Source organism: Schistocerca nitens, chromosome 1, assembly GCF_023898315.1.
Source record: "Schistocerca nitens isolate TAMUIC-IGC-003100 chromosome 1, iqSchNite1.1, whole genome shotgun sequence".
Taxonomy (NCBI): domain Eukaryota; kingdom Metazoa; phylum Arthropoda; class Insecta; order Orthoptera; family Acrididae; genus Schistocerca; species Schistocerca nitens.
In genome coordinates this window covers 383,605,834-383,629,740 of record NC_064614.1, presented here as the reverse complement: position 1 = coordinate 383,629,740, position 23,907 = coordinate 383,605,834, and the positions used below count along the sequence as shown (strand labels likewise).

The following is a 23,907-nucleotide window of genomic DNA, read 5'->3' as shown; positions in this document are numbered from 1 at the left end:
ACATCTCAGTTTCCAGACAGGTGCTTTGTTAGACCACCAGATCCATTATGTATATACATAATTCATCTGTAGGTATTAATGAGTGAGTTTGCGATTATCAGAGTATGACATATGTGGCTGTACCTTTTGATTGCATTGACTAAGAAGCATATTTTTTTTGCATCCCCAATGGATGATTGACCTTAGTATTCAACATAAATTTCAACTTAATACCTGTATCTGTTCCTGAGGAAAAGGGGTATTAACAGACAGACGCACAGACAGACAGACTGATGGAGAGCAAAGCGGTTCTATAAGGGTTCTGTTTTTACTGACTGAGGTACAGAACCCTAAAAATCAGCAAATTGAAAGATAGAATACTTAGCACAATTGTGTCCATTCACAAAGGAAAATTGAGGAATATTTCTGACATTGCAAAAATTACATAGATCAATACTATCAGTCAGTTAAAAACAAATGAAGACCCTGTGTACTATAATATACAGTAAATTCAGTTCTTGTTCATTATTATATTCCACAGATCTCTTTATCAGGGATCTGTTCCCTGTAATTGGAAGAAATGTCACAACATAACAGATTCATATAATTATCTTTCTGTATTGTGTGTATTGTTGTTTATTGCAGACATTCATGATGTTGGTTTAAAACATGAAAATATCAACAACCAAGTCAAATGGAAGAGACCAGGTTGGAATATTATGGCTGGAACAGCCAGAGATAGTGGTCGCATGTGCGTGAGATGTGCTACCTTGTGTGAATGTGTGTATGTGTTTTCTTTTGTTTTCTTTTCTGAAGAAGACTTTGGCCGAAAACTCGATATACAACAGCTTTTTTTGTTGTGTCTGTCTGCAACTCAGCATATCTTTACAGTGAGTAGCAATCCATACTGTTTGTAATACTGTCAAATGAAGAGAGATAGTAAAATAGTGGACTCCTTTTATTGCAGCAAATGGTAAGAAAGAGAAAGAGAGAGAGAGAGAGAGAGAGGCCTCTATCTGTTGCAGAATTCTGCAGTCCATGTTCAGACACAATGATCTAGTTTTAACATAGTGGGGTTCTTGACTTTCAGCAGGGATTCCAAAAACAACAATAGTGTAAAACACAGTCCATTCTATCCACATGATATGCTAGAACCCATGGATAAATGTTACTTGGCCAGTTCAGTGTCTTCACTTTTCAAATGTTTTTGATCATTGCTGCAGTGACATGTAAACACAGCACATTCTTGCGAGATATGTAAGAGGGTTGGAACTTTAATAGTGGCAACTATTTATTTACAGCTCTTACAAAATAGATACGTGTTTCAAAGTTTTACTCACCTTCAAAGGAGTCACCAGCACTGTGTATAACCTGTTGCCAGTGATTCAGAAGTCGTAGGATACTCTTAGCAGTGCCAGTTGTGTTGACAGTCTGAGCGGCTCAGTCTATTGCCTGATGAATTTGTAGCAGTTCTGAAGCGAATGCCTTGAAGTGTTTCCTGCAGTTTAGAAATCGAGTTGAACTTACGAGGGCTTAAGTCAGGGGAGTGCAGTAGGTGGTATAGCACTTAGCAGCCCCATCAGTCAAACAAATCAGTAACAGCTTGCACTGTACATGCTTGAGCATTGTCCTGCAAAATGATGGTCAGGTCCTGCAGAAAGTGTTATCACTTCTGTCTCCAAGCTGGTCGTAGGTTGTGTTCCAATAATGAACAGCATAGAGACAGAAGTGATGACACTTTCTGCAGGACCTGACCATCATTTTGCAGGACAATCCTCAAGCACGTACAGTGTAAGCTTTTACTGATTTGTTTGACTGATGGGGCTGCTAAGTGCTGTACCACCTACTGCACTCCCCTGCCTTAAGCCCTTGTAAGATCAACTCAGTTTCTAAACTGAAGGAAACACTTCACAACATTTGCTTCAGAACTGCTACAAATATGTTGGGCAATAGACTGCGCCGCTCAAACTGTCAACACAACTGGCACTGCTAAGAGTATTCTATGACTTCCACATCACTGTCAGTGGGTTATACACAATGCTGGTGACTACTTTGAAGGTCAGCAAACCTTTGAAACACTATCTGTTTTGTACGAGCTGTAAATAAATAGTTGCCACTATTGAAGTTCCAACCCTTGTAGTTACACCACAGTTGGACAGAACACATACAGACTATTATTCTGGTGAGTCATACACAGACATAGCAGTAATTCTAGATAAAATCCCGGAAATTGCTTACTGTGTTATATGTTAGTGACCTCATGCGCAGTGTTTGTTGAAATGTCAGACTTTTTCATAGATGATAGTTACTTAGGTGCCGAACTTTATCCAGTAAAAAATATAATAAAATTAAATCTTATCTAAATAACAAGTTGATGCTAAGGCTTTCAGCTACATAAGCATATCGAGATGTAAATTTGTGCATTTCATGCCACGCAAAAATTTAGTAATTTTTGACTGTATGATTAAGTCACATATATATAGTGTCTGTAAGAGACAGACTCGCTTTTCACAGAAATGAAAAAAAAAAGAAAGAGGAACTAGCAGATTTGAAGAAAAAGCCTGGTATTTTGTCAAAATCTTAGAATATCAAAGAAAAATATTTTTAGTGCTGAATGTGTGACTCTCCTTAAAGCTCCTTCAAACATGCATGCTCCCTTACAGAATATGGTGATAAAAACATCTTTCAAGGAGGTTTAAAATTCACTAAGTCATCCTAGATTTCATGTGTGGGTGGAAAAGTGAGGAATTTTAATATTTGGGATAGTGATAAGTACTGATGTGAGCAGTTCCATGGTTTGCTGGGTACACATGTGTATGTAGAAAGAGTATTGAAATGGAGATATGGGGATCTTATACAGATACCAACTTATAGCCTTAATTTACTGACTTTTGATAGTGAAAGTACTGCTGTTGGGCTGTCATGGGCAATTTTAAGCTAGTATCAGTGCATACGTTTTTTAAAATTATTTGCACATAGTCAGTAGTTTTCAGATAAGAGTTTGAAGAATGCTTAAATTGCAACTGCGTGTGATTGCATTCAATCTCCTTATTCACTGTCAGTTAATTACTAAACAAAAGTTACATAACTAACTAGTATGATCTGGTGTCAGAAATGAGTTATGTACAAGAATTCCAGAAAATATGGAAACTTTGTGACAAATGCATACTTGAACATCAGTACAGAAGATAACCAAGCCTGCAGGTTGCGCCATTGTATTTGACCACATATGCCACTTGTACCATTATACATTATAAGTGTCATTCATGGTTAAAAGAGTGTTCTGTGTAGTTGTGAATGCATTATGTCAGAGCTCATTGAATTCAAACGTGGGCAAATTGTTCATGTTTGTATGGGGGATGCTTCTCAAAACAAGGCAGCCAGAGTGTTTTGGTGTTCCAAGAAACACAATGCCGAAGATTTATTATACCGCATGCAGGGGAAGTGGAAAAACATTGTCTGCGAAGTCACATTGCAGTTGGAAGTGGCTATTGAGTGAGGTGACAGATGACCATTGACGAGAATTGTGATGAAAAATAATAGGACTGCGCCTGCAAAAGTCACTGCAGAACTGAATGCCACACTTGTGAGCTGTCAGAACCAAAACAACAAGCAGGGAGCTTTATAAACTGGGAATTGCAGACTGAGCTGGAATTCCAAAACCACATATTAATGATGCAAATGGCTGTAACAGGAAAATGTGCTGCCAAGGCCATCAAACCTGGAATGTGGAGCAATGGAAGAAAGCCATTTGGTAGGATGCTTCTTGTTTCACTGTTTCCAGCTTCTTGTAGAATTTGTGTCCCAAGCGTGGGTTCAGTGATGAGCTGGGCAGCCATATCATGTTATTCTATCTACACTATGGTTACTCTGCAAGCTTGCAGTACTGCCAAGGATTATGTCACCATTTTGGCTAATGAGATCCATCTGATGGTACTGTATTTGTTCCTCAGTGGCGATGCTCTATTCCAAGACAACAGGCCTCCTTTTCACACAGCTCGCATTGTCCATGACTGGTGTTGTGAGAAGGAAGATGAGTTGCTGCATCTCCTCAGGACACCAGTCACCAGATCTCAATATTATTGAGCCTTTGTGGTCTACTTTGGAGAGAAGGGTGCATGATCGCTATCCACCTCCATCATTTATACCTGAAATTGCCACTGTTTCACAGGGAGAATTGTATAAGAGTCCCTTGAATACCATACTGTGTCTGTACTTTGTATTTGTTCGTCCGGAGAGAACTGTAACCTGTTTTGAATGCCAGTGGGTTTCCTACTTTGTGTTAGGCATGGTAATGTGTTGTGTTTTTGTTTTTCCATGCTTATATATTGCCCCTTTCATAAAACTGTGTGTGTGTGTGTGTGTGTGTGTGTGTGTGTGTGTGTGGTTTTTTTTTTTTTTTTTTTTTTTTTAGAAACTTCTCATTAAGGCTAAGGCTATGGTAGACCCAGTGATAGAGAGTTGTGGGAAATTGTTGCTGTTTGCTTCATAAATAAGTAAATACTGAACTGTCCTTCCAATTGCAGTTTTCTATTTTCATTGCTTCATTTTATTCATAGAGGCATACTGTTTTTTCTTGGAAATATTTTATGAAATGCATTATTTCATCAGTAGACATTTAGTACTTACAGTTGATATAAAAGAATTGTTGTCTGTCATCAGAAGCCCTCAGAGGCCAGCTTCTGGAGATGAAGTGCCATTGACATTGTCTACAACACCTCCACTACATTCACTCCGTGGTTGGGTACCACCACTTGTAGGACCATTGCCTGATGACTTTCTAAGGATAACACCAGCCACGACATGGGATAGTCACCATAAGAAACAGGTAATTAGCATTGTGTGCACTAGGATGTGCCTAAAATACACATATTTTTTTCTGATATACCAACAGTCTATCTTCCACATCTTGTGTAAGTAATGATGCCCATTTGCTGTCAATCTCTAGAGAAGAGTGGAAGAAAGTCTGATGTTCAGGCACTTTCTTGTCTCTGTGGGAGGAAACTGTATCTATAAATGTGTGACATAATAATTAGTTTCTGCAGTTCTTCCTGTCAATGTGTATTTGCTATCTACATAATACTTATGGTTAACTTGCACGACATGTCTTCCAGTGGTAAACTTGACTATATAATATTCAGTAAATATCGGAGATGCTGAGTCGCGCACACGCCTGCAGACTGAGAGAGCTGTGAGTGTAGTTTCAGCTCTCTGAGACTGCAGACGTGTGTGTGTGTGTGTGTGTGTGTGTGTGTGTGTGTGTGTGTGTGTGTGTGTGTGTGTGTCTACTGCTGACAAAGGCCTTAATGGCCGAAAGCTATGAGTGTGTGAATCTTTTTATTGTGCCTATCGCGACTCAGCATATCCGCTATATGGTGAGTAGCAACTTTCCTTCTCTGTATTGTTACATTCCACCCTGGATTTTCCATTGTTTAATATTCAGTGAAAATTTTTGTTAAGCCAAGATCGCCAATTGTTATAAAATGTCCATGTTACCAGTTTTCGCTCGTAAGTGCAATTGACAGTATAAGCAAATAACAGGCATAGAAGGAAGTGAAGGACAGTATGATCACAGTTGCTGAGGAAACAGTTCAGGTTATGAGACCCAAGTAGCATGGATGGTGGAACCAAGAATGTGAAGAAACATTGTCATACTAGAAGGAAGTGTGGCAAGAGTGCTATCCACAAAAAAGGAAAGATGGTTTTTAAAATTTAAAGAAGTGTGATTACAAGCAGCAGAATTGATGATAAACATTAAAGATGCATATGATAATGATCAGCTTGGTTAAATTGAAAATGACTTTCACGGAAAAAAATCAGAGATTTCTACCAAGTTTTGGGTATAACCTCTCAAAGTTTAATCCCCCCAATCTCTGTTGTTGAAAAAATAATGGAAAACCTAACATTATCCAACAAAGAAATCTGTGAAATATTAGCTCAATATTTTGAGATTTTGTTCACTTGTTCATTTTATTTTGTGGTGATTAGTGCTATGAATACAGGATGTCCGAGGGGGAAAGCTTTTGACATGGTGCACCATTGCAGAGCTGCAGACTGCTAATGAAGGTCAGAACAAGGGTATTGTGAGGAGTGTCCCAAGTAAGTGCGATATGAGATACCTAAAGGATCTGACGGACAGGGTGAGCAACAATCTATTGCTATTTGCTGATGATGGTGTGGTGTGTGGGAAGATGATGATGTTGAGTGACTAGGAGGCCACAGGATGACATAGATAGAATTTCTGATAGGTATAGTGAATGGCAGGTAGCACTAAATGTAGAAAAATATAACTTAACACAGATGAGTAGGAAAAACATTCCTATAATGTTCGAATACAGCATTAGTAGTGTATTACTTGACACAGTCACATCTATAAAATATTGAAGTGTAATGTTGCAGGGTGATATGGTATGGAACAACCAAGTAAGGACAACAGTAAGGCAATCAAATAGTCAACTTTGGTTTATTGGGAGAATTTTGGGAAAGTATAGGTCACCTATAAAAGGAGACAGCATATAGAACACTAGTGTGACCCATTATTGAGTTCTGTTAAAGTGTGAGGGATCCCCACCAGATCAGATTAAAGGAAGACATCGAAGCAGTTCAGCATTGGTGTGCTAGATTTGTTACTGGTAGGTTCTATCAAAATGCGAGTATTACAGAAATGATTCGTGAATTCAAGCGGAAATCCATGGAGGGAAGACGACATTCTTTTGGTGGAACACTGTTGAGTAAATTTAGGGAACCGACATTTGAAGCTAACTCCAGAATGATTATACTGTTGTCAATGTACATTTTTCTTAAGGACCACAAAAATAAGATAAATTAGGGTTCGTACAGAGGCATGAAGACAGCAATTTTTCCCTCACTCTGTTTGTGATTGGAACAGGAGAGGAAATGACTGGTAGTGGTTCATGATACCCTCCGCCATACACCATATGGTAGCTTGCGGAGTATGTATGTAGATGTTGATATAGAATGGTCAGTATTCAGGGACATCACATGAACACTCACATGAACACTCATTTGAAGCAAAAAACTTCATGTCAGAAATATGCCCTGTTCCAAATGGTTTCTGAGGAAGAGCACATTTTATGTCACTTTCATGTGTTTTCTCAAATGACTGAGAAACAGCAACCTCTAACAATACAAAATTAAATTGCATTGAATCTCCTACCAAACAAGTGCTATCCATTTCTCTTCTAGGACTAATAGTTATTTTCTGTGGTATATTGTAAACAATGTTGCTGTATTAAATAATACAGAAAATAAATAACAATGTACATTAAATAGTTCTATCTCCATGTGAAATATTTACTTCAAATGATCATTACTGTGATGTCCCTGAATACTGACCATTCCTCTTGGTGAAGTGTTGAAGTTGAGTCAGAACACTTTATGAGATGTGTCAACTGACACAACATCTGATGTTTTTGTTTTAATCCGGTCGCCTAGCTGATTCTCTTGAAGTAGAGGTCCTGCTAATCAATACCCTTCAAATCCCGTATGTAGCCAAGGAAAGGTTTGACTTCTTCATGTTCTGCAGCTGTTATTGGAGCAAAAGAAGATGACTTCTACTCATATCATGAAAAAAGCACACCCACTACTTTCCTTTTACAAACATATATGAGGACTGTTCAAAAAGTAAGGTGACTTTTCAAATTGCATGGGCAATGTACATTCGATTATCAATCTTTTTTGTTTTGTTGTGTTGGTACACATGTCCTGAACATATGTTCACAGTTTCAAGTGTACAACGTACTTCATTTTTTGATAGATAAAAATGTTAGATGTGTTTTAGTGTGCTTGGCAATTTTTGATTATTATAAAAAATGGAGCAAAGAATTTGCATAAGATTTTGTTTGAAAAATGGAACCAAGTGCCTGAAAACACTTGAAATGTTGACAGCGGCATATGACATAGTAAAAAAAAAAGTTTACAAGTGGTACAAGCTCTTCCAAGATGGCTGCGAAGGTGCCAATGATAAACCTTGCCCTGGACACCCCAGCATATCACTGACAGATGATAACATTGAAGCTGTGAAGAAAATTGTTTTGGAAAATCAGAGAAGTTGCTGAGGATGTTGGCATTTTGGTTGGCTCATGTCATGTAATTTTTTTGGATGTTTTGGGCATCAGACGTGTCAGCGAGGTTTGTTCCAAAACTTCTCAATTTTGATCAGAAGAACCATTGCATGGATATCCTGATTTGCTCAAAAGGGTCATAACTGGTGATGAAACTTGGGTTTACGATTATGATGGTGAAACAAAAGCCCAATCATCCCAATGGAAGCATCCTGGAAAGCCAAGACTGAAAAAAGTACGACAAGTAGATCAAATGTCAAAGTTCTGCTCCCTGTTTTTTCTCAATTACCGTGATGTAGTGCATCATGAATTTTTGCCTCAAGGTCGTATGGTCAATAAGGAGTATTATCTTGGCGTTATGCACCATTTGTGAGAAGCAATATGCCAAAAACTTCCAGAATTGTGGAAAAACAGTTCATGGCTTTTGCATCACAACAATGCACCTGCTCATTCATCGTTGCCTGTGAGAGATTTTTTGGCCAAAAACAAAATGACAAACATGCCTCAGACACCATATTCACCAAATTTGGCCCCATGCAACTTTTTCCAATTCCCAAAACTGAAGAGACCTCTGAAAGGGTGAAGATTTTCAATGATTGAGGAAATAAAAACTGCATCACTGGAAGTACTCGACTGTACCAAAAAGCACTTATGAGAAGGGCTTCGAGGATTGGAAGAAGCATTGGCACAAGTGTATTGTATCTGAGGGGGATTACTTTGAAGGGGATAGCATGAATGTTAATGAATAAATAAATATTTTTTCATAAAAATATAAAGTCACCTTCCTTTTTGAACACACCTCGTATTTCCTTGAATGGGTGTACAGATCACTAGTGTGACTCATGAATCTGCGTAGCACCAACTTTACATATGAGATATGCCTTGAAGGCTCAACCTGAAAATCAAGATTACAATATGTTTCATTTGTTACTAAACCATCCTATCCTGTCTTTGTTTTCATTCTTGGAGAGTGTGGTTGCTCTTTGATGGTTAACCCACTGCCAAACTGCTACATCAAAACATAGAAATCACCCCCCCCCGCCCCCCCTTGTCCCTCCCCTCCCTCACCTACACCATGGCAGGTGAAGCCATATTTATTTGTCATCATACCTTGCCGTTTTCTCATATTCCACACCTCCCGTTTAATGTCTCCACATATGATAACAAACACCTGTGCACAATATATGTTCTATGACTTTCTCCCTACTTAATATTATTCTGTCTTGATCATCTTTCCTTGTACTACACAAGGAGTGTGAAATGTTTGCCTAAATGGCATGTAACACTTCACTGGAACACCCTATATATCACAGGATATGGAATGAGTCAGTTGTACAAGTTTGTTGTGTTTATGTTCTAAGATATTACGTAAATAGTACTGATCAGTTTCATATTGAAGTATCTGCCATTTAGGTTCCATTACAGAAAAATGAAATATTTAAATACAATAATAAACAAGCATACACACTAATAACGAAATGGGTATGTATTGACTGATACAGGTAAATGTATATTACACATTGTGTTTCAGGAACTCTTTTGTAGTGTAGAATGACCTTTGCAGTATTGTTATTGGACACTTAATTTGTGAAGGGGGGAGGGAATTAAAAATCTTACAGCCACTGAAACTGGTCCCCTTCTGTTAGTGTGCTCATAGTGGGTACCTTGTTTTCCTGTAGTATCATGACTGTGGTACACACTATAGGCAGTTTGAAAAGAGGCCTTTTTTCCCCCTCTTCTTGCCGAATGAAGTAGTGCAGTGGTTAGTATACTGGACTGGTATTCAGGAGGAGGACCGTTCAAGTCCCTATCTGGCCATCCAGATTTAGGTTTTCTGTGATTTCCATAAATTGGTGCAGGTAAATGCTGAGATAGTCCCTTTGAAAAAGCCGCAGCTGATTTCCTTTCCATCCATTCATAATCCAAGCTCATGCTCAATCTCTAATGACTGCACTGTCAGTGGTGTGTTAAACCCTAATCTGCCTTCTGTTTTTTTTCCTTTTGAAACATTTCAGGGTGAATATTTATTTCAAAGTAGACTGAGGATTTCAGACTCCTTAAGAGATTTGTGCACACTCTTCTAAGGTGGACTTCAATCACACTTCTTGAGACTGATTTCTGTGCATTTTGCACGTTTCTAGCCAGTGGATGATTTCCTCAAAAGATGATTACATATGGCACAATGACATGAAAATAAATACAGTAATGTAATTTAATAGGTTCTGTATGTTTGTAAGAGCAAAAAATGTGTAAAACACAAGTTTCAGAACACAGTCATTTGCACATGTACAGGCTGTGGTTTGACTAGTTATTTTGCTGTTAGTATGTAAACCCAGATATTTTGAAGTATCCACCTGTGGAGAACCTAGTTTTTTCCTATTTCTTTATTTTTAGAGGTTCTGTGAAACTGAATAAAGCTTGTTTTACAGTACTTAACAAAAAGACAATTTATGTTAAATCAGATCACAGTATCCAGAAAGACCTTATTAATTTGCCCATAAGTTTGTCTGATGAATGATCGATAAGCACCGCAGTGTCATCAGCAAAGATGGTAAATTTACAATATTCTATACAAAGAGACAGACTGTTAATAAAAACTAACAGAGACCCAGAATTGAGTGCTGAGGCACTGAGCATGTGGTACCTTATTCCGATGATGATGAGACACGTATTCGACTATCCAGTTCAACTTTCTGCTTTCTGTTAAAAAGATGTGATCAAGCAACATCCCGGTTGCACCTTTTATAGCTAATAACCTAGCTTTATGTAAAAGTATTTGGTGTCTGACACAGTCAGGTGCTTTTGGTAGGTAGCATAATATTCCAACCATCTTCAATTTGTTTATTCCTTGACTCCATCATATTAGCAGCAAATTCAAATATTGCATCTCGTGGTGATAACCCTTTTCAAAATCCAAGCTGACCGTCATTATGTTCCTTAAGGTGCTCAACAATTCTGGTGTGCATTAGGTCTTCTAAAACCTTGAGCTGTGAAATTGGCCCATAGTAGTATCTGCCTTACCTTCCTGCATTTGCCTTTAAGGAACTATTCCTTGTTTAAGAGGTGTCTTAGCAATATGGCAAAAATTTTTACCTTGGTGACTGCAGAAGTATTTAATAACTTACTGGATATGGTGTCACTCTGGTAACATTTTTGCTTTTCAGAGATTTGAGGGTTATTTAAATTTCCTGTGTAGTGAATGTTGTTACATGGATGTTTTGTACTCTGCAAGATACAGCTGCAGTGAACCAGAAAAGGTATGTGCCAGTGTGAAGCATCAAGAATTCAAAGGTACTTGCATAAATAATGCAAATCAAAAAGCAGCAGAAGACTGAATTGTCACAGGATTGTGGATACTGGTTGATGGAAATTTATTGCTGAGATTAAAATAAATAATGTAGAATATATAGCTGACAGAAAAAATCCAGATATTTTGAATGGAACCTGATGCCAATAACTGCAGAGGGATAGCACTGTTAACAGTTACATTCATGATCTTCTTTAAAAGCAGATTAGGGAAATAGGAAGACGACAATATCAGGGAGTATCAAGGAGTGTTTTTGACAGAAGGTAATAAGTGGAACAGATTCTGTATCTGAAGCTCATAATCCAAGATACAACAGCCAGGTGTTTGACCATTGTTGAAGTGTTTGTTGACTTCAAAAGGGGCAAATGTCTATGTTGACAGAATATCCACTTTCAGATATTGTATGACTATGTTGTTATTGATAAAAATAATCTGTCTAGCAAACACACACAAAAAATAAAAAGTCTTAAGTGACATTTTTCAGAAAGATAGATCTGAAGCTTTCAATATCTGAACAGGTCTTAGATTATATTGCAGTGTGTCCTTGGAAAAGTGATCTGAGAATGGGAAAAAGAGCTCAAAAAGTATGGAGCAAATGGCCAGGTGCATCTGGGCTATAAGTATTAGAGTGTTAGAATTCTGTGTGGTGGTTTTGCTCATGATATTGCAGTATTGTCTGGAAACATAGTAATGTCAACAAGAAAGATCAATATTTGGGAAATAATTGCAGAAAAAACTGGTCTTCACTTGTCTTTTTGAAATAATACAGAAGAACTGCTTGATGGAAGGGCCACTTAACTCATAACAAGAAAAATGGAAATAACTTATTGATTAAAGATGTGTATAATGACAGTGTTTTTCTCAAGCAAATTTCCAACATTGTATTACAGTGGTGAAACGAGAATCTGTATACACTGCTGAATGCCAGGATTTTATGAAGACAACAGAAGTCGAAAATGTGGCAGAGAGATAGGAAAATCCAGAGAAAAAAATTTTTTACTTGGGGTTTTCAGTATAAAAACTGGTTTGATGCAGTTCTCCAATCTAATCTGTCTTGCATAAGCCTCTTCAAAGTGCATAACTTTCACAACCTGTAATCACTACAACCTGCTTATATTCATCAAACCTTGATCTCCCTTTACAGTGTTTACTTCCCCCTCCCCCAACCCTGTCTGACCACACATACTCTTCTGTCCATCACCAAATTATCAAATTGTCTGTTCCCTGATATTTCAGGATATGTCCTATCAGCAATGGAAACAACAACTTGGCTGTTACGTAGGAGCACACCATTAATCAGAAAAGACTCTTACATGTATATTGGATGTTAAATTTTTCTCTTTTGCAGAAAAATTTCTCTGGCTGCTGCCAGTTTCCATTTTACATGCTCTTTACTTTGACCAGTACAGTTATCCTGCTACTCAGCTAGCTAAATTCTTCTACTACTGATAGTCTCTCATTCCCTAACCTAATTCCCTTCGTGTCATCTGATTTAATTCCACTCCATTTCATTACCGTTGTTTTACTTTTGTTGATACTCATTTTATAATATCATTCTGAGGCAGCATCCATTCCCGTCAACAGCTCTTCCAAGTTGTTTGCCATTAAAATGTCATCCACGTACCTCAAAGTTTTTATTTCTTCTCAGTGGCATTTAATTTACTTTCCTAATCTCTCCTTAGTTTCCTTCACAGCTTGCTCAGTGTACATTGGAGCCCTTCGGAGCCTTGAGCCAATCCAACTCATATGCTTCTACATATCTTTAGATTGTTTATTAGCTCTGGCATCAATAACGCTTTCAGTGCCTCATTGGAACCACTTCTGTGTAGTTCCATTATTTGATTAAATTTCTCCCTGACATCACTTACTCAAGATGAACTAGCTCTTGAACAAGAGACTGCCAATGTCACTGTTCATTTCCCTGATCCCCCAAATAACTGACCAATGAACACATTAAATAACATCAGGGATAGGCTACAATCCTATCTCACGCCTTTCTTAACTACTGTTTCGATTTCCTGTTTTTCTGTTAATTACTTTTAGTGGTGATAGTGCCTTTCAATGGCTGTAATTTTTACGCGCATGCACGCGCGCGCGCGCGCGCACACACACACACGCGCACACACACACACACACACACACACACACACACACACACACACACACACACACACATTTTTTGTTAATTACGTGAATTTACTTTGAACCAACAGGGAAGCAAACTGGGACTGGCCAAGTGGCAGCCATCTTTACTTTTGAAAAACTTGTTACGTAAATCATGAATTAGCAAGCATAGCAAATTTAAATTTGTAGTAAAGTCAATGTTATTCAATTGACTCTAGTTTATTTCTTTGGACAAAGTGACCACATTTAAAGATGGTGTTATAAACCAAAGCAGTTTCTTAGATTGAATGTCTCCCTCTCTCAACTATGAAGCAGTTCATAATAATAATAAATTTACTCAATTATTAAACAAGCAAGCAATTTAACTTTCAAACTGTCATTACACAACAAACATGACCAGGAAACAGGACTGGTGATGGCTTGTGGCAGAGAACAAGTTTGCACATCTTCTATTTTTTTCATTTCAAAGTAAGTTGACTGTAACCCCTTACATGTTCTGAGATCAAACAAACAAGTCTATAAAATTAGTGCTTGCCTTGAGTCACGTGCTGGATGGCTTGTAGTACTGTAGGTACAACAATTTCGGTCGGCTCTTCATGTCTCCAGTGATGGACTTCCTTATTGATAGCCACGTCACAAGCAGCAGCCATCTTTACTCGTTGGAGTGCCGTCCGAATTCTATAATAAAATTATTTGGATTATCTTGCTTTCCAAATTGATACATACGGGAGATGACTTTGGGGCATAAAAGCGGCTGCCGTCCAAATATTTCGTTGCACTTTTTTCAAAATTTTAGCACCAAATAAGCCTCACTTTAACGGACCTATGACAGCCTGATACACACGCTGTGAAGGCTCCCACGCAATTGCCTTTCTTTCCACTGTCTTTTCCCTTGGCACTCCTCTCGCCAAGGTCACCTCCACAACTGGTCATGTAAAACCCTTTGTACTTCCCCTCATCTTATTCTGTACATTTGTTTAACATATTAACCATGAAAATTTGCCCTGGTGTGGTTACAGTCATTAATTTTTTTTCATTCAATGGAAATAACATTTTCCTGATCATTAATTAAAAATTGTGTATGAAGTAATTCTTTTATGTCAAAGAGCTTTGCATACAAACATAACACTTTTGCACATTCATTTGTTTTTACATCTCTCTGTAACACCCCATATTTTATCTTTCAACATACCAATACCCTAAAGCAAATTTAAAAACTATTTAAAAATTTATTTAATTTTTAATGGTGGGAACAAAACATCCAGGCATTTACTAGGGTGATGATAGTGACGGCGATGACGGGTCGAGGTCCATGAGGTCGGCGAACAGGGACAGTGAGGGCAAGGGTGCATCATCCATCCGCTCTTCCTGGGATGCCCTGTTGGCAGCAGTAGACGGCTGCGACGGCTGCGCAGTCCCGTGAGGTCATGAGTGGGGGGGAAGAAAAGCAGCAGAATCATGGGGCAAATGACATGCAGGAAGTTGGTTCTGGTGGTGGCACTGCAAACCATTGGGACCTGCAATCAGATACATAGAAGAGCCAATGCATTCCTGGTTCATGCCTCTTTCCAAGTGCCCACGGTTGCTATAAACCCTGAAAAGAACAAGATTTTGTGGTGCAAAGCAATACTTGCGGACCATTGGATGACTAATGCCATTATGTTCTCATAACTATTCAAAATCACGTGAAGCAAAATATGGTCTGTTGACTGGCACAAGTACTTCTGGGAAATCTTCTATGCAAAATATTGAGAACAATGCCTGAATGCTGCTACATGACATGGTAGAGTTCATAGGCACTGCAAATGCAAACTTGCTAAAAGAGTCTACCACTATGAGACAGCGAGAACGAGTGTTCCAAAATGGTCCTGCAAAGTCAATGTACACCCGTTGCCAAGGCGATTGAGTCTTAGGCCAAGGTGAGTATGTTTGTGGCAGAGAGTATTGGTTCTCCATCCATACGCGACACTGTGCCGTCATCTGTTCAATGTGGGCATCTGTGCCCTTGCCAAGTACAGTGTCGAAGTGCTAACTGTTTAGTGCGAACAATTCCCCAATGTCCTTGGTGGAGTAATCACAACACATCCTTTTGCAACACTTTGGGAGTAAGCACATGGGATTGTCCACTGTCATTTTGATCTACACCCTTTGAACTGAAAGGCTATGCCGACGAGCAAAGTATTGGTACACAACTGAGTTCTGTATACTGTTCAGTGAATGAGGCCAAGATGTGCGAATGTAATACAATAAAATCTTGAGATCTTGGTCCGCTTCTGTGCCCTGTGCAATTTTTCTGTAGCGCAAGGGAAAAGATTCCAGCAATTCAGAGTCCTACACATCAATTTGGCAACAAGATGAGGCAGATGCATCAAAATTGGAGTCTGGGCCAATCAGAAGGTGAGACAAGGCGTGTGCATTGGCATGCTTTGCCGCGGGTCTGTACAAAATTTCATACTGATACTGCAAAAGCAACAAAGCCCAGCATTGCAATTTTTGAGCCGTGTTTCTAGGAACCAGCTTTGACAGATGAAACAAGGACTGCAAAGGCTTGTGATCTGTCACTAAATAGAACTTGCGACCATACAAACAGTGATGGAATTTGGTCACACCATACACAATAGTGTTGTTGTTGTTGTTGTTGTTGTGGTCTTCAGTCCAGAGACTGGTTTGGTGCAGCTGTCCATGATACTCTATCCTGTGCAAGCTTCTTCATCTCCCAGTACCTACTGCAACCTACATCCTTCTGAATATGCTTAGTGTATTCATCTCTTGGTCTCCCTCTATGATTTTTACCCTCCGCGCTGCCCTCCAATACTAAATTGGTGATCCCTTGATGCCTCAGAACATGTCCTACCAACCGATCCCTTCTTCTCGTCAAGTTGTGCCACAAACTCCTCTTCTCCACAATTCTATTCAATACCTCCTCATTAGTTATGTGATCTACCCATCTAACTTTCATTATTCTTCTGTAGCACCACATTTTGAAAGCTTCAATTCTCTTTTTGTCTAAACTATTTATCATCCACGTTTCACTTTCATACATGGCTACACTCCATACAAATACTTTCAGAAAAGACTTCCTGACACTTAAATATATACTTGATGTTAACAAATTTCTCTTCTTCAGAAACGCTTTCCTTGCAATTGCCAGTCTACCAGAAGGCATAGGCAACAAAATGAGAGGACTAGCCCATTGACTAGCTTGAATGGGAGCAATTAGACAATTATCTTGCAATTCTTTCAATTCACTGTCTACTTCGTCTCTTAAAGCAATTGGAATGGGGTGTGCCCGGAAAAATGTAGGCTAAGCATTTCTTTCAATGTAACATGCGCTACAAAGCTTTAACTCTTCCCATTCCTTCTGAAAATAGTTCAGGAAATTCTCTAAGCAAGCTAGCGACACTGTGTTTAGGGTCAAAAGCCGACACTGAAAGTACATTGTCTTGGATGGTAAGGCCAAACAAATCAAAGGCATCAAAACCGAATATTTTCTCACTGTCTCTTGATCTCAACACAATAAAATTCACCTTCCTAGTGTAAGATTTGTAAGTGGCAGGCAAACTTCACTGTCCAAGCACTGGAAATTCCTGCCCGTTGTAAACAGTGAGGAGCTTGCTAGATTTAGAAAGGCATGGTGAGTCTAACTGCTTGTACATGGCATCATTAAGCAAGGTTACTGAGACACCTGTGTTTAACTGAAAGTTCATACAATGGCCAGCAATTTATAACGAGACAAATAGTGTGTTAGAACGTCATTGCATAGCACTAGGGCAAGAAGGAGGCGCAACCGTAATCTTACTTTTGTCAGAACCTGTTGTAAGTTTGGAAAATACAACATTCACTGTGTGTGCATGAGTCTGTTTTTTTCTGGGAGTGGGCAAAACTGGCGTTTTCGTGCCATTGCAAACAAACTGCCCGGATTGGCCTTTTTTTCCCACATGTTCAACATGTTGCATTACACGATGGACTATCCTCTCTTTTATGGTGAGCAAAATATCTAGGGCAAGATTTGACTAAATGCACAGGTCTGTTTACCTGTCTACCTGGCTGTCCATGCAGTTGTGTATGTGCTAGGTGTTGTGGCTGCTTGGTGCGGTTGCGGGCAAGGGCTGACTCGACCCTACAAATTGGGGCCTGGTCAAACTAATCGGCTGCTATAGCACCCAAATCATATTGCTCTATTATTTGCAGTACTTGAGGAAGTGATGGATCAGAGTACTTTAGGATCTGTTCCTGTATTCTATTATTGGGGACATTGAATGTTATTGCATCTCTAATCAATAAATCACTGGAAAAGTTGCCACAACTGCACTTAAATTTACATTTCCTAGTCATGCATGTTAATTCTGTGTACAACTGATTGTACATCTGTTCTGGCTTTTTCTGCAAGCGAAAAAACTGATATCTGGCTGCAGCTACTTGGAGTTGCTGGTACTGAGTTAATGCAGCGATTACTTCATCATAACTGAGTTCATCAGGAGATGCAGTTGGGAATAGTTTTTGTATTAACCTGAATACTGGGGACCCCGCAGTTGAAAGAAAGTATTGTAGCTTTACAGTACCTTGAACTCAATGAAGTTCACAAAGTGTTTTGAAGTGTGTCAGGTATTCAGACCATTCTCTTTGGTGTCATTAAATTTCCAGAACGGTGGTATGCTGTCAGCCGCACTTATTGGGCTGGTTGGGTTGTCTGTTGCACGGCCAACACAGCTTCTGCAGCCAGGAGTTGTTGTACCGTTGTTAGTAGGGCAGCAATTTGTTGGTTCTGAAACTGAGAAGATTGTGTTGGATCAATTACGTTAGCCATTTGCAGCTGAGGTGCGGGGGCGGGGGTGGAGGGGGTGGGGTAGCCATGGTTTACACAAATACGATATAGCAAAAAAACAAGAAAGAGTAAAATTTGATTATTTCTGTGTCTCCCCTTCTGTAGTACATGCAAGAACAGAAAAGGAAATTAGCAATGAGAAATGAGCTTCCCTGCAAGCTAAAACACAAGAGAAGCAAGCAAAATCTGCACTGAATTGTACTCGTTGCCAATTTTGTGTCGTCTCATTGTCATTGTAGGCTTGTACCATGGGAAGCAAGGAGAGAATGTTGTTGGTAGCTGGTATCCTCTTTCTATAACACAACTGCACGCATGTATTAGCAGGGTTCTTTATTTATCAGAACAAAAAATTTCTTATCATTAAGCACATTGTTGTGGCACAAGTTCTTCGATACTAGTCCACGTTAGCCTAACTGGTGGTGAAGTACAAGTCCGCTACTCTGGTTGCTAGGTACTGACTGACTATGACTGCGGCTGGGCTGCAAGTGATGACTTGATGACTCACTGGGTGACTGACTGGGCCCTCTGGTCCGCAGCAGCGATCTAAATACTGGCGGTTGCGGCACGTTGCCTGCCAGTATGTTTTTGGCTGCTCTCTTGATGTGTGTGTTGCTTGCCCCTACTATTGATCTTCTCGCAACCTCTTTGCCACCCACACATTTTTTCTGTAACTGGCATGAAAACTGCTAATTGTTATGTTTTCGGGTGTGGTGATAATGAAAATGTTAATGAAGATGCAAGATTAGCTCTCATATTGAAGTTATGATTACTTTACATAATTGACTATTTAAGCTTCCACATGTTATCCCTTGGAGGACAGTCACTGAAGGTGGAACAACTTTGCATGGTGTTTTGTAGTTTTTTACCTGTGATTCGCTAATTAGTGTCTCGTCAGTATTTGGCTAACATTGATGAACTCCACTTTCCCTGGTATCCCATTTCCATGTCTGAAATTTGCTGGTGGAAGCATTCTCTGTTACAGCACCACAATTATCAGGAGAGAAGCCCATATGGGAATCTAGGAAATATAACTTTAAGGGGATGTTGTAGCCCAGTCTAATGTAGCAGTGCAGAAGATTTGCCACAAGATCCTTACAGTTTTCCGTCCTCGTATTTCCTAGAAAGTTTGTTGACACTTGCACAAAGGCATCACAAACTAACTTTTCATCACTTGTCAGGGTGACGTTAAAATGCTGATCTTCATACAGTTTGCTTATCTGGGGATGCACAAAAATCTCAACTCCCCCCCCCCCCCCCCCTTTTAATTTTTGCCTCACAAAGATGTGGAAATTTCTCGTGCAAATAGAGAAATGTTTCCTCAGTTTTGTCCATGCCCATTATGAAGTTTTTCATTGGACCCAATTTTGTATGAAGATCAGGGAAGATTTGACAAGTGCTTCATGCATAACATCATGAGATCCTGGTTCAGGTGATCAACACTTCAGCCAGTTTGTCTTTTTATAATGAAGTGCTTTGATACAGCTACCTCAGAGGCTTAGGAAGCAACATAATTTCGTGCAGCCGTGTTGTAGCCCAAGTAATATGCCTATGACTTTCAGATTTCTGGAAATCTGCCATTTAAACTTGTCATAGTTCAAATTTAATTACAATTGTTTTATGTTATCATATGTTTCTTTCATGCAAGGCACGTACCCAATTGGAAATGGTAAAATATTGCCATTATGCAGTAGCAGACACTTCAAACTTACTTTGGAGGAGTCGATGAAGAACCTCCACTGATCACTTTTATAATTAATGCCCATAGCTGTTAATAGTCCTATGCATCACTACAAAAAACAAGTCATTTTTCACTTTTGAAAAATGGAGGGAATGGCAAATTTACATTCACATGTACTGCCTTATTATGATGATTCCACTGTTGTGTAATCTTGACGCCAGCAGTTCAGCTTTACCTTTTGGAAATTCTGGATCCCACACTAGGACATTAAGTTCACATTTTGTTATTTTGTGAATCTCTGTACATTCACCATTACACACAAAATCAAGAACTTTCGAAGAACTGGTTTTTGAAGGTGATGGTGTAGTACTAGTTTCACTACTGCTCTTGTCACTGTAAAATCAAGTGGCCTCCATGAGGCACTGGTCGCATGGCAGACGGTATGTTAGAATATGTCAGGGAAGACTTCTTAGAAATACCATTAACGTAGTTGTTATACAAAACTATGTCATTCACATGCTTTGATGGTTCTTGCCAGATCGTGGGTATAGCAAAGCCCATGGAAGATCTTTTATGTTCCAATCATGAATGGAGACTTGAGACACAAGATATGCGACATACATGAGGAGCCCAGGGCCTGTCTTGGTCCCTTGTTACGAGCCTAAGTACTGTATTTTTGCCTTCCTAGTATGTGGGGTTATTGGCCTCCTTTGTGATTTCAGTTTAGCCTGTCTGCAGATGTAGCAAAAATTGTCAGCACTGTTTATGCATTTGCAAGGCATATTGAATCACAGGAATTACAATGACCACACACACTAACTATACTCTAGAATCCCCTCCCCCTCCCCCCTTCCCCTTCCCCTTCCCCTTCCCCTTCCCCTTCCCCTTCCCCTTCGCCTTCAACTTCCTGCTACGAGCTCAGGCTAAAAATAGCTCCCAAATACAGCTATTGCTGCCTGAAACTTCATTATTCTGTCTGCCATCAGTGGGATTTTGAAGCCTATATGGGAAGGGATTGACAGTGGATGCTCGTAAGATATATTATAGTTAAATCCACCCTACTTTAACTTGGATGTGAGAGCTAATTTGAGTTTTTGATTGTCATTTTCGTTGCCAGTGTGGTTGATATAGTTAACAAACATTTATTTTATCCTAGTTATATTTTCGTTGTTGGCTAGTGTTATTAAATTATGCTCTGTGAAAATTCTATGAGGTTGTTTCCAGAATGAATTTTCCACTCTGTAGTGGAGTGTGTGTGCTTATCTGAAACTTCCTGGAAGATTAAAACTGTGCCAGCCCAGGACTCAATCACAGGACCTTTGCCTTTAATGGGCAAGTGCTCTTTCAGTTGAGGTACATGAGCAGGACTCATGACCTGTACTCATGCCTTTACTTCCAACAGTACATGATTTCCTACTTCCAAACCTCACAGAAGTTCTCCTGCGAAACTTGCAGGAAACTTAAAAGAAAGGGTATTGTGGAGTTGTGGCTTATCCACAGCCTGGAGGATGCTTCCACAATGAATTTTTATCTGTGAGTGGAGTATGCGCTGATATGAAACTTTCTGGAAGATAATAACAGTGTGCCGAACTGGGACCCTGAATCCTGGACCTTTGCCTTTTGCAGGCAAGTACTCTACCATATGACCTACCCAAACATGACTCACAACTCATCCACACAGCTTTACTTCTACCAGTACGTAATTTCCTACCTTCCAAACTTCATGGCAATTCTTCTGCTACTCCTGCAACTTTCACGGGAGAACTTCTCTGAAGTTTGGAAGGTAGGAGATGAGGTACTGGTGGAAGTAAAACTATGAGGAGGATGGGTTGAGAGTCATGCTCTGGTAGCTCAGTTGGTAGAGAGCACTTGCCCACAAAAGACAAAGGTCCTGACTTCAAGTCCCGATCTGGCACACGGTTTTAATAAGCCACAAAGTTTCTACTAGGTTGCTTTCCCTTCCGTTCCTTTTCCCCAGTCCATGTCCTCCTCCTCCTACTTTTCCTTCTCTCTTCCTTTTCTTACTGCTAAATTCCAGTCCACCATCAATTTTAGCCTCCCGTAACTGTCAGGATACATCCCTCATACATCCTTTTAGTGTCTTTATCTTCAGAGCTAGTAGGCATATACACGTATACTAATATGGTGGACATAATCTTCATATGTAGCTTTGCTGCAATAATGTGTTTTCTGTGTTCATAGCAGCTTACCCACCTTTGTATTTTCTTATTCATTATTAGGCCTGCTTGTGCATTATCCCCGTTTCATATTGTATTTAGAACCCTGTACTCTTCTGACTACTAGTCTTATTCTTCCTGCCTCCACTTCACTAATTCCCTCTGTATCTAACGTCAACGTATCTGTAAGATGATTAACCTGATTTTTTGTGGTATTTTCTTCTCTCTCTGTCTCCTTGATAGTACGTGTGTCTGTAGTCATGAAACTGAAAATATTAATGAATACTAGATAGTGTTTGCTCAATAATGTACACAACACCTCAATTTTGGTTTCACTTTTCCATACATTTATTATTCTATTTTTGAGATGGTGAACAGTTTCTCAACTTCATAAGATTAATTGTGCCCAAATCAGGTTAGCACTCACTAACAAACAAGGGTCCAGTGGCAGAATTCATCAGATAAATTGTGATGTTATTGAAGCACAGTTTTTAGAAGCACTGTCCAAGAATCAGTAGTACCTGTAACAAGTCATTAAGCCGAAATGATAAACTGTGGCACGTAATTCAGTTCCTATTTGCACTATAGCTGTCTGACAGTAACCCATCAGATAAAAGTGTTCTGTAATACTTCACTTAATTCAGCCCTCAGTGAAAGTCGCCATGCTCAACAATCTCGTGTTCCAGTGACAATGGTGGTTTGACCTTCCTACCAACCAGAACACATTTCATTCCAAATATTCACAAATTTATTTTAAAGAAATTACTTCTATGTACTTAGGCACTGACATTATTGAATTTTTGTGGATGCCGATATCCGTATTTTGGCAGCCAGGTTGCACATAGCTGTTACATGAGGGATTACTGGGAGCAGACTTGAAATAGGTATTGTTCATGTAGTTGCTCAATTGAGATTGATTTTTTGGGTGCTGTCCCACTATTTAAATACTGGCGTATGAACAGATTGTCATTTTGGGAACTGCACAGTCATTTGAGAAACTGTTAGGTTAGATTTTGCTATTCATGACGGTCTAAAAATATTGATGAAAATTTTGTTTGTGAAATATAAGCAAGCAGTAACTGCTTCTGAACTTTACTGTTCATTATCTCGTAAGTTAGTTAGTTCTGTGAACTATGTTACTGAAATGTTTGAATGTTAGTCTTTATAAGGAGTGGTCTCATTAAGCCCATACATATGCATTAAGTCACATGATATTTGCTAAATCGTACTACGGTAAAAGGTTCAGCTATCTGTATGTTTTGATTATGAACACTTCCATGAAAACTACATACATTAGCAGTGTCAGCTTATTAAATATAATAACCCAATCAGTGTATCTCAATGAAATTGAGTCTGCATAATGTTTTGAAATATTTATGTATGCATCTCATGTAAATTATGTAAATATCTGTATCCAGATAGGATAAATATCAGGAAAAAGGGTTATCAAAAGTTGAAGCAATAACAGATGGAGTAATTACAATTTGATGTGTCTCATATCCATTTCCCTAAATACTGAATGAAGAGCTCTAATATTCCACACTCCAGCATGCAGAACATCAGTTTGTGTTTCTTCATGAAACATGGCTCAAGTTATAAAGAATAGTTGACCATGCACTGGATATGTACCCAGGAGAATAGTTCATAATGGGAGGGACCATCCAGGGTATAAAGTCACTGTGAAGAAACTTCTAAAGAAACAGAGAGTAGTGCATAAAGGTGTAATACAAAGC

The 23,907-nt window shown here is 39.1% G+C and overlaps 1 protein-coding gene across 2 annotated transcripts in view; it reads left to right on the top strand.

Annotated features, from left to right (window-relative positions):
• Positions 1-23,907, top strand: part of LOC126249062 (CUE domain-containing protein 1) — a 254,013-nt gene that overhangs the window by 42,060 nt on the left and 188,046 nt on the right. For both annotated transcript variants that reach the window (XR_007545599.1, XM_049950719.1), the window contains exon 4: positions 4,642-4,807. Coding sequence is in view for 1 of the 2 variants with exons in the window: in XM_049950719.1 (XP_049806676.1) it covers positions 4,642-4,807 (166 nt within the window). In the remaining variant the exon portion in view is untranslated. The remainder of the gene's footprint in view (positions 1-4,641; positions 4,808-23,907) is intronic.